We start from the raw sequence: 14,012 nt of genomic DNA, 5'->3' as shown, positions 1-14,012 counted from the left end.
TGACAGTGAAGTAAACTTACCTTTTAGAGCCATCGGTCTGCAGCTGCAATAAGGAAACAAAGAAAAGTGCCAAGCCGTGAGAGCATGTAGGTATTTTGTAGCTCAACATCTGTGGAGTAGCATTAATGCTAATCGGCAGCTACATGCATTAAGCAGTTCGCTGTTAAATTTTATTTTCTAGTCCTTTGCTGGAAAGGTAGATATTTTCTCTTTAATCTCATCATTACTATCGGTTAAGATTTAATTGTAAAATTCAACTCACAGCGGCAATATTCTGTCAGATATTTCATAAGCTAAGGTCAGCCTTTTGTGCCTTGCTGAGGATGACGTGTGGAAGTGCTAATGACAACGGACATGGCAACTGAGTGCAGAGGGAGACTTCAGCGAAGTCGGTGTGCCCTTCACATTCGTACTGCTGGGGGAATGCATATCAGAAAGCGTGTTCATACTGAACCAGAGTAGTGATAGAAATATATATATATGCAAATAGTTCTGCATACAATAGTGGCGCCAAGCTGACATATATTAGGACATGTGGCTCTGCTATTCACTGTTGTACCAAGGCTAATTCTTTGATGAAGTAATATTTTCCAACTGTAGTTTGGCAACTCTATGTATAACTGACCTACATCTCAAATTCAGCAGAGAGTTAATGTCACACTGTTAATATTTTTAGGATGGGTAAGCAGTTAGCAATTTAAATATAAATTAATATTTTCACATGGGACTGTAGACTTCCAAATGCTTTAGAATTGTGTATATTCGTGAGCCAAACTTTAGTTATGCTAAGACACCAGTGTTGACTTAAAAAATGATTTATCTAATCGCTTTATTTCCTGTCATTGCCAGGGAAGTAAGTATTGCTGTTTGTGAATAAAATAGAGCTTACATGTCTTAAAATGTCACTAAGCCTAGAAGCAGAACAACTTATGAAATTATGTAAGCAGAGTTTTTTCTGATCTCCTTTCCTTAATGAAAAGTAATAAACCCCTGACTTTGGAAGACCAAATTTAAGAGCACTTTATGCTAATCTGTTAGTCTAATAGGCGGGACCCAAAGGTCCATTTGCAGTGTAGTAGGATGAGAGCTTTGTTGTAAGTGCTGATAAAACTTCATTTGAATTATCAGACAAGCAGGAGTTTGAATAATGAAAAAATACTAATATTTCTATGCACTCTAAAAGTTCTGTTCCTGCTAACAGGCAATGTGTGTCTGCAAGAGTCCTTTTCTCCTCATCAGAAGTGTCAAGCAGATCCGTCTGATCTATTGGACTCTTGCTAGCCCACAAAATAATTCTCCATAAGAAAAACCATCTAATGAATAAGGTGTCTGTGAGTGTGAAGAATATTGGTGCTATGCCACTAGCAGAATTCTTAAATTGCTTTTAAATTTCTTGGCTGCAATGATTTCTGAGATTTTTTTCTATATGCTGGATAACCTATAATACTTTTTAATGGTTGTTGAAACCATAGTTTTTTCTATGAATAGATCTGCATATTGTGTTCTACATTTTGTGTCTACCAATATAAGGTCTATTCAGGAATTTTCTTTCTGAAACTCATACAAAAATTACGCACAAATGCAAAACAGTGAATTAATGGTTCATTTAGGAGAGAATATTATGCCATAGAGCAGAACTTCATCTGGAAGCAGCCTGCCCAACCATCTGACAAAGACAGTTCTGAAACATGGAGAGGAGGTGATGTTTGAAGGAAAGATATACTTCCCAACTTCCGCTACTGGCTGGCTACTGGCCATACAATACACCCTTTAATTATTCAAAGCTTGTAGAGAATGAAGTATATTCCACTGAAGGGGCTCAGGGTTCATTAGGCCATGCTACAGAGGACAGCTCTTGCTTGATGGTGTTAATGGAAAGGACGTGAAGTTGAGTATTACATACAGTGTTAGCCAGCTGACTATAGTCAGGAACTATAGTTTTTTCTTTTTTTCATTGTTACTGATTTGGTTCTCTTTGTCCTTTTGAGAGTCTTTCTTGCACACTTCAAAAATCACATTGAGATTGAAAAAAACTTTGAAATGCTAAAGAGCAGTGTATCCTAATAAATAGAATAACGTCAAGGAATGGATTAAGAAAAGCTAGCTAAACTGCTGAAGCTAATAGTATCGATTTCTTTTCGCTTTTTAATTTATAACAAAACTATTTTTCCACTAATTATAATAAAGTCACTTTTATAGCTCCCACACGAGCATGTGCTAGAAGATATTCATAACATTCTGGATAGATTCATATTCCATTCTTACAGCCAAGAGCTTTTCAATCAACACACATGGTATAAATATCAATACTGATTGCTCCAAATTACTGTTGGATAACATTTATTGTATTTGCAGAAAAGATCGTCTTGTGATTATTACTAAAATAAACTAAAACTGTCAGACTCCATTTATTGTGAAACCTTGAAAGTTCTCAATTGAAGTCAAATAGGGAGGAAAAAAATTTAAAATATGTATAAGTGTGCATTGTCCGCCACCTGCTGGTGAGGGTCTAGAAGGGACATATACTGCGTTGAGGTCGTTTATAGTATAGACATTATATTGTATCTCTGAAATATCTTGGCACAGGGGCTTTTAAAAGTAGAAGCTCCACCTTCATCCAAATTACGCATTCCTATGAATATATTTTGTGTCTCTAAGACTTAACATATTGATAAAAAAAAGTTGAGAAATACACAAAACTTGTTGAATCGGGGTCATCTTTTTGCACATGTTTCACAAAGATGGACCAGCTACTTGCTGTCAGTATTGGAACTTGAAACAGGTCCAGATAAATCAAGAATTTGATTTTCCATCTGTTCCTTCATTTACCCACGCTATTCCAAATGTAACCTTGATGCTGTTGTTTGTCTTCTATGCTTAACCTCTCAGAAGACATCTCAGTGAAGAAAACCAGCAGTTTAATACATAGGATTCTGGCTCCTCATTTCTTTTATTTTTTTTTTCTCTGTTTTTCTAAAAGATATTAGTAAACAATTTAAAAGGTTTAAATGGGGTAAGTACAGATTTATTTTATGAGGAAGGAATGACACTATTTATGATATAATAAAAGGAAAATCTTTTGGTCTTTATGCTTCTTTTTACTATAAGTGCATCTATATTAGAGTTTTTGTTTGGGTCAGGCATAAGTGGGAAGGACTGAAAGATTTACTTCAAAAGCTTAATTGTGCTTTGCTTTGTGTCTTGCAATGGTCTGGGATCCTGAAAACTGAATCCCTTTCAGGTGGTTAAGTATATCCAAAGGAGGTTGTAGTGATGTGGGTGTTGGTCTCATCTCCCAAGTAACAAGGACAAGAGGAAATGGCCTCAAGTTGTGCCAGGGGAGGTTTAGATTGGATATTAGGACAAATTTCTTCATCAAAAGGACTGTCAAGCACTGGAACAGGTTGACCACAGAACTGGTAGAGTCGCCATCCCTGGAGGTGTAGATGTGGCGCTTAGGGACATGGTTTAGTGGTGGACTTGGCAGTGCTAGGTTAACGGTTGGACTCGATGATCTTAAAGGTGTTTTCCAACCTAAATGATTCTATAAACTGAAAGGTGTGCCTGGGGACTATACTTACTACTTTCCAAATACTAATGGGCAGCAAGTCTGAGGGTCCTTGCAAGATTCAGCAAGTAGTCCAAAGCAACCCTCATCCAAACACACGTAGGGTGTGTTTTGGGGCCTTGGTACCATCTATGCCTCTTCACAAGCACATTCCTGCTGCCCTCCGCTATTTGCTAATGTAGAAATAGCCTAGAGAGATCGTGGGGGAAAACCACATGAACTGGAATTTTTTACAGCATTGCTTTTTTTGGTGTGTTTCTCCCTTTCTCTCCCAGCTTTCCTTATTTGAGGCAGGCGTTTCCTTCAAATTCCTAATTCAGGAAGGGTTATGATGGATTGTGTTAGAGGAAGGTAAAATTTCAAAAATCTATTAGAGTTCTTGGAACGCTCAGCAAGCATGTGGGTATTCTCTTGATACTTCCTGCTTCCATTTGCAAAAAGCTGTCAAGAAGTTCCCTAGGCAAAGTTTAACAAATTCTCATAGTGTAAAAGAAGAGGTTAGCTTGTTGGTTAGCACCCGATTAAATGATCAGAAGGAACAAGGGGTCAAATTTTACAGTGGAGAGAGGTTACCAGTAGGGTGCCCCAAGACTCTGTTCTGGGATTCATGAGGTTCAACATTTTTATAAAAGTTGTGAATATGAACAGTTAGCTGACTAAAGCTGTGAAGGATCAAGATTCATAAAAGCTAATCAGATCGAAAACTCTGCAAAGAGTTGCAGTAGGGTCACACAAATAATGTTTAATGGCTAAATGAGGATATTCAGAGTTTATATTTGCAGAATAAATGTACATACAGAACAAATAACCTTAAATGTAGACATGTGCACATGGCTGTACCTGAATGACTGCCGCTTAGAAAGATTTGTGGAGTCATGCTGGTTAGTTCCATGGGAACACCAGCACACTCCCTGGGTGGTGTCCATAAAGGCACATCAAAACTAATGGCAGAGGAATTGACAAAAGAATAGAAAATATAAATTGGCCATTGCTTAAAGCTGTGGTGAATCCTGTTTGCAACTTGCTAATCTCATTTTGAAAGGGATATAGTAGTGCTAGAAAATGTAGAGAGAAGAGCAATATTAGAGGAAACAAGCATGATGGTCTAAGTGCTACATCGGGTTCTGGAAGCTAGGAAAATATATTAACGAAGGGTCATTCAATAAATGCCGTGGTTTTAGTACTCTTGCCTACACATCCCCAAGTGCCCATCACTGGACAGAAAGTGCTGAGTTAAGTGGACTTCAGGTCTGGCTAAGAATGGCAATTCCTGTGTGGTTCTTTAATTTCTGATAAAATTATATTTTCCAAGTCCCTAAGTAGGTATCTACTTTATGGCCATAAATGACTGGGTCCTTGGTGATAGAGCATGGCTATTCGGTAAAGCGAAAGTATAATTACGAACCAGTTGGGCAAAACAGTCTCTGGTAACAGTTCTGAATTGTAGAATTGCCCTAATGCACACCAACCAAGTCTGTGTTGGGGTCAACTACAGAATTCAGTCTAGCAGCCATTTCTGAGTTCATACTTAGCTCAGATCCTCTTATTTAGTTGTCTAAATATAGTTGCCTTATTTTAAATGCCTGATTTTGAAAAATATTAGCCTTAAACTTCTGCAGCTGGAAAAAAGATAAAGTTCTCTTTGAGCTGGCAGCCAGAGAACTAAGCAGGACCTGATAGAGTTGTAGCAAGGGTGGAATGGGAAGGGGTCTTGCTTCAGGATCCCCTCTAATGATGTCACCAGATAGCAGTAAGCATCTTGAAATCCTGCCAGATATTGCTACCACCTAGGAAGAGGGACTGTTGGATGGCTGGTAGGAAGAGGCAGAGGTAATAACTTCGAAAGATTGCAAAAGAATGGGGCAGTATGAGAGGGCAGGTTGGAGGATGATACCAAGTGCCAAAATGTCTCCCGTTGGCTCTCTGTCCAGGACTATTCTTCCCGGTGAAGTTGGCAAGATTCATGCAGGTAATGTCAGTAGCAGCACGGTTTATGCTTTTTAGGGTTCACTGGAAGTTGATCACACAAGCATCATTGAGATGAATAGAAAGACAGTTTGCAACTTCTTCTGGAGAAAATATGAAGACGTATCAATCAAAGAAATTGCATTGTAAGTTATGGTAAATCCACTGTAGGTGTTAGTGATTGTAGAATAAATAATAATCAGATGACATTCACTGTGTATATTACTGGCCCAGAATCGTTTCCTCTGAAAGATGACATGCAAATTTAGCCTCTAAAGTTAGGTAAACTTTTAGTGAAGTACAGCAAAATGTGATTTGTGCCAGCACAGTTCTGCCTTGCTCTTCAATGGGAAATACAGAATACTTTATGAGATTCTACATAGCTGGGGAAAAATTTCTGAAGACATATCCAATGTTTTAGAGCAACTATTTAGTAGGCCAAGATTTTTATGGCGTGTAATATTTCATAGGGCTTTCAAGGTTGGAGGAAATTTGTTTTTGAACACTGAATATTTTAAGGACACCCTATAGTGTGGATTCCTTTTTTTTTTTTTTCTTTTTTTTCTTTTTTTAAACACATGTTTCACAGTCCCATCCGGAGATGGAGATTTTTTTTCCATAACATTTGCTGTCCCAGGGACACTCATGGTGGAAAATAACTTTTTTCATGGAACACTGAGTATTTTAGAGCTGCTCCAGTGCTAGTGGAAAATAACCTGTGCTTGAGGTCAGAAAAATAGACTAAACTAATTTTCAAGTTTTATAGCCACTTAGGTCTATAGTAGAAATTTTTAACATCAGAGGATTTAGACCCATTGTAAGAGTAAGATTCTGATTTTTAAGGTTTTTCTAAGACTAAGAAGGCCTGAGTTCAGGAATGCATCTTTGTTCATGAAGGACAATTACAGCCATTCTTAATTTTAAGCATGTGTTTAATTGCGTTCCCTAATAGGGATGATTTAATCCTATGTTTAAGCACTTTCCTGATTTGGAGCCACAGGATATGATTGTTTGATTCTGCTACTAGCTGGTGTCGGTGATGGATCTCTCACTTGAATCTAAATTGCTCTCAGGGATTCTGAACTTTTGGCAGTTTGGTTGAGTCGATACCTTTGGGCTCATCCTAAGTCGCATCTGTGCGGAGGTGGGGTATGAAGGAAACAAAGGTGGCTACAGGCCATCTCTTACCTCTTCCCCTTTTTGTACTGGCTGGAGATCAAATCATGAATTCTTCAGCTTGAAAGTAATATTTTCTTGATGTAGGTAGGGAATAACTTCCAGGATTACAAACTGGAGGGTTTATTTTTTTCCTGAAGAGAAGGTCTAGGAAATGATTCCCAGAATGATTTGGTGTCTTCTGACGGATACAGAAAGGCAGTCATTCTCTAGAAGAAGCTGATGTAGATGTGTTAAATTTGGACAGTAAGTTGAAAGATAAGACACATTTTAGAACTGTCTGAGAGAGAACAAATGACAACAGTAGAAACTTCTCTGCCAGAACAGAGGGCAGAAAATTACAGCAGTAAACAGGACATATTTTTAAAATTCAATGTAATGAGATTTTAAACAAGTCTGTTAATAGTTTTCTCACTACAATTCTGTAATGGAAAAGGCTCTTGAAGATAATGTGAATGTTATTTTTGTCCATGTAAAGTCCCTGTGTATATCAACCTGTATGTAAAGAAGAGTCAACTATCTGCAGTAAAGTTCCACCTTCTGCGCAAGATGAACTCCTCCATGAAGTCCTACAAATATGTCCCAAAGCTTAAGTATAATTTCAGCTCCATTCAGTTTGTCACCTTTAAGAGAAAAAAAAGAAAAAAACCCCACCAACACCTCATGGTTTGGCTTATTTTTGCTTAGTTTTGTCTCTCCTTGGGTAAGAAAACAGTACTTAAAACTTTTAAAGTTTTATTTACATGAATATTGAAGGATCAAGCACAGGTTTTGGACCTTAACTACTTGCCTAGGAAAAAAAAAAAAGCTTTTCTTGCATTTTGATGGTATGCTTAAACTCTATCCTGCAGTTTCTGTGTAGGAAAATCGGTGGTTTTCACACTGCTACTGTAAGAGTCTTGTCAGAAGAGGAATGTGGGAATTGTGTACTTTGCCAGCTTTCTCACAAGAGCTGATAGATGAGACTTAGCTCAGTGTGCAAGTGCATACCAGCAGGGAAGAAAAATCTTATCTCAGGAGTAGTAAATATGGAGTCTAATTTCTAAATGAAAAGCATCAAAAATCTGCATGACAGAAGATTTTTCACCTGAAATGTATAAATGGTGACTGCATGCTGAGGTTCTGCTATGTGCCATGTTATGAGAAGGAGCACAGAGACTATTAAAGAGATAAATGCCCACCTGAAGGTAGGGTTTTTTTTAGTATCCTCCAACAGAAGCACAGTTTCTCCTGATAGGAATTCCAGAAATGACAGTATGCACAAGAACTCGGTGTCTCTCCTGAGACTTATGGCAGAAAAGGATTTTTGACTGGCAATACAAACATGCAGATACACTGAAGCTGTCCAGAAGAGCTTGAAGTGTACGTGCTGCTTTGCTGAAGAATGCAAAGGACCTGGACTATAAGGGATGTCTTTTTCTCCTGCTTTATTTCTTTAATCCCTTTACAGGATGCCTATCAGCAAATGGGATAGCACCACCCAATTAAACTTTTTTTCTGGCCCGATTCTCTTCTGCATCTCTCTGGAAGCACAACTCCAAAAGCTTTGTACCCTGTTTGTGCTCGGCAGTTTTGGGTTCCCCTGAAGGCAGGGTTAGAGCATACAGCCATGTCCTGACTGCAGAGCGTGCAGAGTCCTGCCCCTTCTCCTGCCTTCCCGCTATACTCCAGCCTGTAATAGGTCTCTGAACCCTTCTCTGAAAGGTATCTTCCTTTTTTCCTTAGCTCAGGGCTCAAGCTGATGGTCCAATATCTCCTAGGCTCACTCTCAGATAGTGATTTGGTTTCCACATAATGCAAACACTGGGGAAAGAAAAGGAACCATGAAATGCAAAAACTTGAAGGGTCCTCAAAACGGTTGTGCAGGGGCCGGCTCACAGGGCCTCGGCATACATTCACATAAAAATTATTAAGTCTTAGATAAAAATCCTGCTTCTCAATAGTTTTGGGTAAAATACAATGCAGGAGTGTTGTGGTTATCCCCATTACTATTTTCAGCTCAAATAGCTCACGTTTATGGATGTATCCTGAAGGTATCGAGATAACATTAACTCTGTTTTAAAAAGACAGTGTGCGATAACCAGGTATAATGCATGATGGTGGTGTGTTTTCCATTACGTATTTAACTGACGTTTTTCATGGATTTTTTTTTTTCCACCAACTTTATCTGTAAGTGACAGCAACCCTAAGATTGCTTGGATGGATTCATTGTGCATTTCAGGTGGACCGGTTGCTGGACTGCCATGCAGGGCTCTATCCACACTTCTGCTCCTTAGACCTAGAATTTATGTTTTGTGTATTCGCATTATTCACTTGAGAAATGGTCTGATTTACTTGTGTGTGTGGCATTACGTGCTTGTTTCCCCTAAAGAGAAATGTATACATCTCTTTGGAGAAAGAAAGAATCATTTGCTATAACTTGAACTGAGTTTAAGATGTGTGACAGATACCCAGTTTTGAACTTAAAATGAGAGGCAAAGCTGTTCTTCAGATTTCTTCTGCGCAATGAACTCCAGTCCAGGTTTTAGAAGGCTCTACATGTCTCTGAATGAGACATGGGTAGAACCGTAGAGACATGGCAATTTTTCGGGGATAAATTCTATGATACAAACCAACCTTGGAAGAAAGAATTATTTTACTTAAGTTAAATCCCAGGAATGAAGTACATTTCTGAATGCTATGGCGAGAGCATAGAGAGGACTGTGTCATGGTGCAGTATTGGGCTGAAGTTTGACAGAGGCTCAGGTTAAAAGCTTAAATTTGAACCTTTCCAAACATTTTTGTGTTTTTGTGTTTTGTGGAATTTGACTACAAATATTTAGACTTCAGTCCCATCTCAACCGTGCTGCTTCTGGCTTATTTTTGGCTCTGATTGCTCTGAAGGATTTCGATGCCATTGAGGGTAGTCTGGCTGCAAACCTCTAGGTCTTAGATTAAAACAGCTCAGCATCCTTGCAACACCTCCGCAGCCCATCTGCATAGTAAGTATATATGCCTGAATGGCCATGGAAAGTACACTGCAAAGGAAAAATATGTCTGAGAATGATACACTTTAGCCAGAAAGCTGGGGTAAAATGGAAAAAAGACCCTTAAAACAAGACCTCATCCTGATTCCAAAAGGATTTCTCAAAGTGGTATAAAGCTTCTTCTGGAAACTTGAAAAACAGCCTGGTTTTTTTCACCCTTGTGCACTTTGTGGATCTGTATTTTGTTTTATGCAGTTTTATTCAGTAAAACACAATCTCATGACTTTAAAAGCACTGAACAGTTGCTAAATCGTCCAGAATAAAATCCGTGATTATGCAGAAGAGTGTTTCTCTCTGCCGTCTTTCTAGACAAAATGGTGGGGGGAGCTTTTTCCTTCAGTGAAATAGCAGGTTCCAAAAAATATGTCTGGTTCCTATTACAGTGAAGGAAAAACTTGAGGTGTGCATTGGAAGTGCTAAGCCAGTGATTGAAATGTTAAAGTTGTTCCTAAAGGCTATTCCACATCATGAAGACATCATCTGTAAAGTAATACTGCACAATGATCTGCGAAGAGAGGAGACTGAATTAGCATTCAATATGGCTGAAACTTCCAAATGTCCCACGTTCAGGTCAGCTTCTATAGTAGAACCCATTTTGGTAGTCTTCAGTGAGCACCGATCAATTTATACAGAGGAAACAGAGTTCAGGTGAAAGATCGTTTAACTGCTCTGCCTTGCCCCGTGCCTTTGTGCCCCTCTGCGGCTAGTCGCCGTGCCACGTATGTCAGACTTAGCCAGTGATTTATCTAGGATTTTGGAGCTTTGAAAGAGCACTTCTGCTGCAGCAGCTCAACCAGAGCACAAGCAATGAAGTGTCTGCTTTGCCGACTTGCAAAGTATCTTTTTAAAGGCAAATGTTTGAGGAAAATAAAACAGTAGAAGTCCTCCCACAGGGGTGGTACTGTGCCAGTGAAAAAATAATCTAATTAAAAATAAATGTCCAAAGCCATTAATTGATTAAAACTTAGAATGACAAAATCTGCAAATGCTGAGTTTCTCAGAATTCAAGTGTTACAGTAGGAATGATGATAGACCTTTGGCTTTCTATAACGTGGTAAATGAGATTGCTTAACAACTGAGCCCCTCGTTTAGTTGTTAATAGCCCTTTCTGTTCCTTTTCCTTCACACTGCATTGTGACAAGTTCTATATAGGACACCTGCTACTTGGGGAAGTTTTCAGGAACTTTTTTGTGGAAATTGGCCACATATGTTTTCTAATCTGATTGATAAATATATCTTTTTTTTTATTCTGGGTTGCAGGTTGAATGAAAAGATGCTGTGCAGATCTTTATGCTAATTGGTCCTTATTGGGGTTAATGGTCTCATGTCTTTCAGCAGCAAGACAGATGAGCACATTGCTTTTGTAGGACTGGTAGCGGTTTTTAAAGCTGTTCTGTGAGCTTGCCTTACAGTGCTTAACCTTTAATCTCAGTGGGATGCGGATTTATTAATAGGGCTCACAACTGAGAAGTTTTGTGAGTGGAAAAAAGTACTTGTTTTGCTGCAATGTTGTTACTTTGGTTTACACTATCTGTGAAATGGCGAAGGAACTTAGGATTTTTGAATGTGATGGTAGCAATTAGCAATATAAAGCCCATGGCATGTATCTCTCAATAAATATTTGCATTTTAAAGGTGTTCCCCAACCAAATGTAACATGGTTTAAGAAGAAAGACCTTCCACAAATCAATTCTTTCTTGGTTTTGAATGGCTCTCTATTTCTGAGGAATGTTTCCTATGAAGATGCAGGAACATACACTTGCAGAGCAACCAACGTGCTCGGAAAAGCTGAAGCTGCATCTGTTCTCCACTTAACTGGTAAGTGCTAAATGAGAATTCCTTCCTGATAACAACGGTGAGCCACTTTGGTTATGAAATTTAACCAGTAAAGTAGTTGGGGAGATACTCAACGCTTTATTATGAACTTGGCATTTTTGACTGCATCTGACTCCCTGGGATCTGTTCTCTATTTTGCGTTTCCTGTGCCGTTTCCATCGGTACAGATGGTTTGACTCGTGACTTCTTCAAAAGTTGTTCCATCTTCTTGCTTCCAGGCAACAAATATCAGCCCTTAAACAAGCAAACACATTAGAAAACTGAATCCACTGTCAGTATTACCTTGTTCCCAGTGCTTTTATCTAGGGAAACGGGGCAGGCCTGAGTTCTTCAGAAAATCTGCAGGGAAATGCAGTGAAATGAAAGCAAAGGCTGGTTTTAGACTTGGGTGGTTTTTGTAATTATAGAGGCCAATAAAATTTAGGGAAATAGAAAACAAAAAATTCTGAATACGAGTTGCTCTCAGAATAGAAAGTGTAAAGAAAAACTCCATTTAAATGACTCGTAGATTAATAATGTAATACTGTGTAATACAATCGTGCCTTACAAATGGCTCCAATAAATGGATCATTCAGCTCTAGAGATTAACTTTCTCACCATTTTGCTGTATGAAGTACAATGCAGTTACACATGGCCGATCCTGCTACAAAGCTTGCTTTCTTAGGCACACGTGTGTAGGGCAGGTTATAGATGTTTGGATCCGTTGGCCAAGGAAGAGGTACCAAAGACATAATAGGAGTCTCTGTGTGAGGATGAGTGCAGACTGAAGCTCCCTTCTTGGGTTCGGTTTTCCTGGACTACATCAAAACTTCAGATGTTCCCAAGAGGTATATTATTATAACGATGCGACTGGGGAGATTGCTTACAAGAGTCTGAACTTTGTTTCTATTTCTGGTCACATGACATGAGTTCAAATAAATCTTGAGTGGATAGGAGCGGGCCAAATTCTGCAATTCTTTTGGCTGTACAAAACTGCAGTGAAATAGGAGGGCTTCTGGTGTCAGGACTTGCACATTGCCCTGACTCACTGGTGTCTAAAGCAACATCAAGTCAGTCTCTTGGGCTTTGCTGCAGCAGTTACTGGGGCGGTCAAGCAGCAGAGCAGAATCTGTGCAGCCTTTCTAATAAAAGTTCCTAAGGACGGACCGGGCAGCTAGCCTTTTGCCTGCGCGGGACTTGGCCTCACCGTGGTCCTGTGGGGACTTTTTTGTCCCGGTGTTTACGCAGACAAGCAGGAGGCCTCGTACAGCCATTGCACGCTGAGTAAAAATATTGAACCGGTGTAAAACGACCCACGGAAGTTAGAATATAATAAAAGATTTAAACCATTACGGAAGGAGAATCATGGATATTATGCACATTCATTAAAAAAGAAACGTTGACTAAGTGGCAGGATCTGTGTGTTGCTGACAGATTGCCCACATTTTTGGCAGTTATTCTGTCTGGCATAAGATAAAAAGGAGGAGTTGCTAGAGTCATAGGCATATGATTCTGCATACATTATGCTATCTCCATGCATAATGAGATTTTAAGAGATTTTCTTCTTCTTTTCTGTTGTAGCACTTTGTCGTAATTCCATCTAATGGAACAGAGGAATTGGTCTGATTCCATTGAGAGAATTATTTTTCTTAAAATCCCTGTATGTGAATGACTGGTAATAATAAACAACATTGTCACGAAAAACAGGAAATACGTCATGCGTCCTGTAAATCTTGTTTTTACATGAAGTGCTGCAGGCTTATTTTTGTAATAAATAAAATTCAATAAATTTGATTAGTTTAGAAACTTTCATAAACATTATAATTTCTGCACGTCTCTGTTTACATATCTGAAGTATATTTGTTAGATGGGCAATTTAACTGCATAAATGAGGTTAATCCTAAAGAATTCCAAAGTGCTATTATCCTGCTTCATAACTAGCATGTTGGATATTTTGATACAATTTTTTTTAGCATCTTAATATAATTCTTGCTAAGAAGAGATCTTATGCATTGTGTTACAGAACAAAGATATATAGAAAATAACACTCTATTATCAAAGGGAAGCAGAAGAAAGCGTGTCCTAATGGCATCTGGAATTGGTACAAATATCAGTGTGATACCTGGAGATCCACTAAGAATAGGTATGTTGTCTTTTCTGCTTTGTCATTTAAACGATATCATTTATCCATTTCTTTATAATGGAGAGAGCCCCATGGAGAAAGTGAGTGTAATTCCTAAGAGTCTGGGCTTGGCGATGTGCTGGATTTCTTAACCCTATCTCAGCTTTCTGTTATCAGGGAGGGAGCCTCAGGGTAAGAGACACAATTATTTTTTTATTTGGCTTTTCAAATAAGGTTTTAAAATGGCAAACCTTTAGGCATTGTCTAGGTTACTCACCATGAGACTGAAGCTGCATAATTTCTCTTTGAGATTCACTTGAAAGCGGTGGGAGGGGATTCAG

General features: G+C 38.7%; 1 protein-coding gene across 1 annotated transcript in view; it reads left to right on the top strand.

The window, feature by feature from the left end:
- ADAMTSL3 (ADAMTS like 3) overlaps positions 1–14,012 on the top strand; it is a gene marked incomplete at both ends in the record, with an annotated part of 187,579 nt that overhangs the window by 164,027 nt on the left and 9,540 nt on the right. The window contains 2 exons of the mRNA XM_082004922.1: positions 11,370–11,552; positions 13,573–13,692. Coding sequence (XP_081861048.1) covers positions 11,370–11,552; positions 13,573–13,692 — 303 coding nt within the window. The remainder of the gene's footprint in view (positions 1–11,369; positions 11,553–13,572; positions 13,693–14,012) is intronic.

The sequence above is a fragment of the Phaethon aethereus genome, assembly GCF_964289735.1.
Source record: "Phaethon aethereus genome assembly, chromosome: 12".
Classification (NCBI taxonomy): Eukaryota; Metazoa; Chordata; class Aves; order Phaethontiformes; family Phaethontidae; genus Phaethon; species Phaethon aethereus.
Note: the sequence above shows the minus strand (reverse complement) of the source record. Positions and strands in the feature narration are given on the sequence as shown.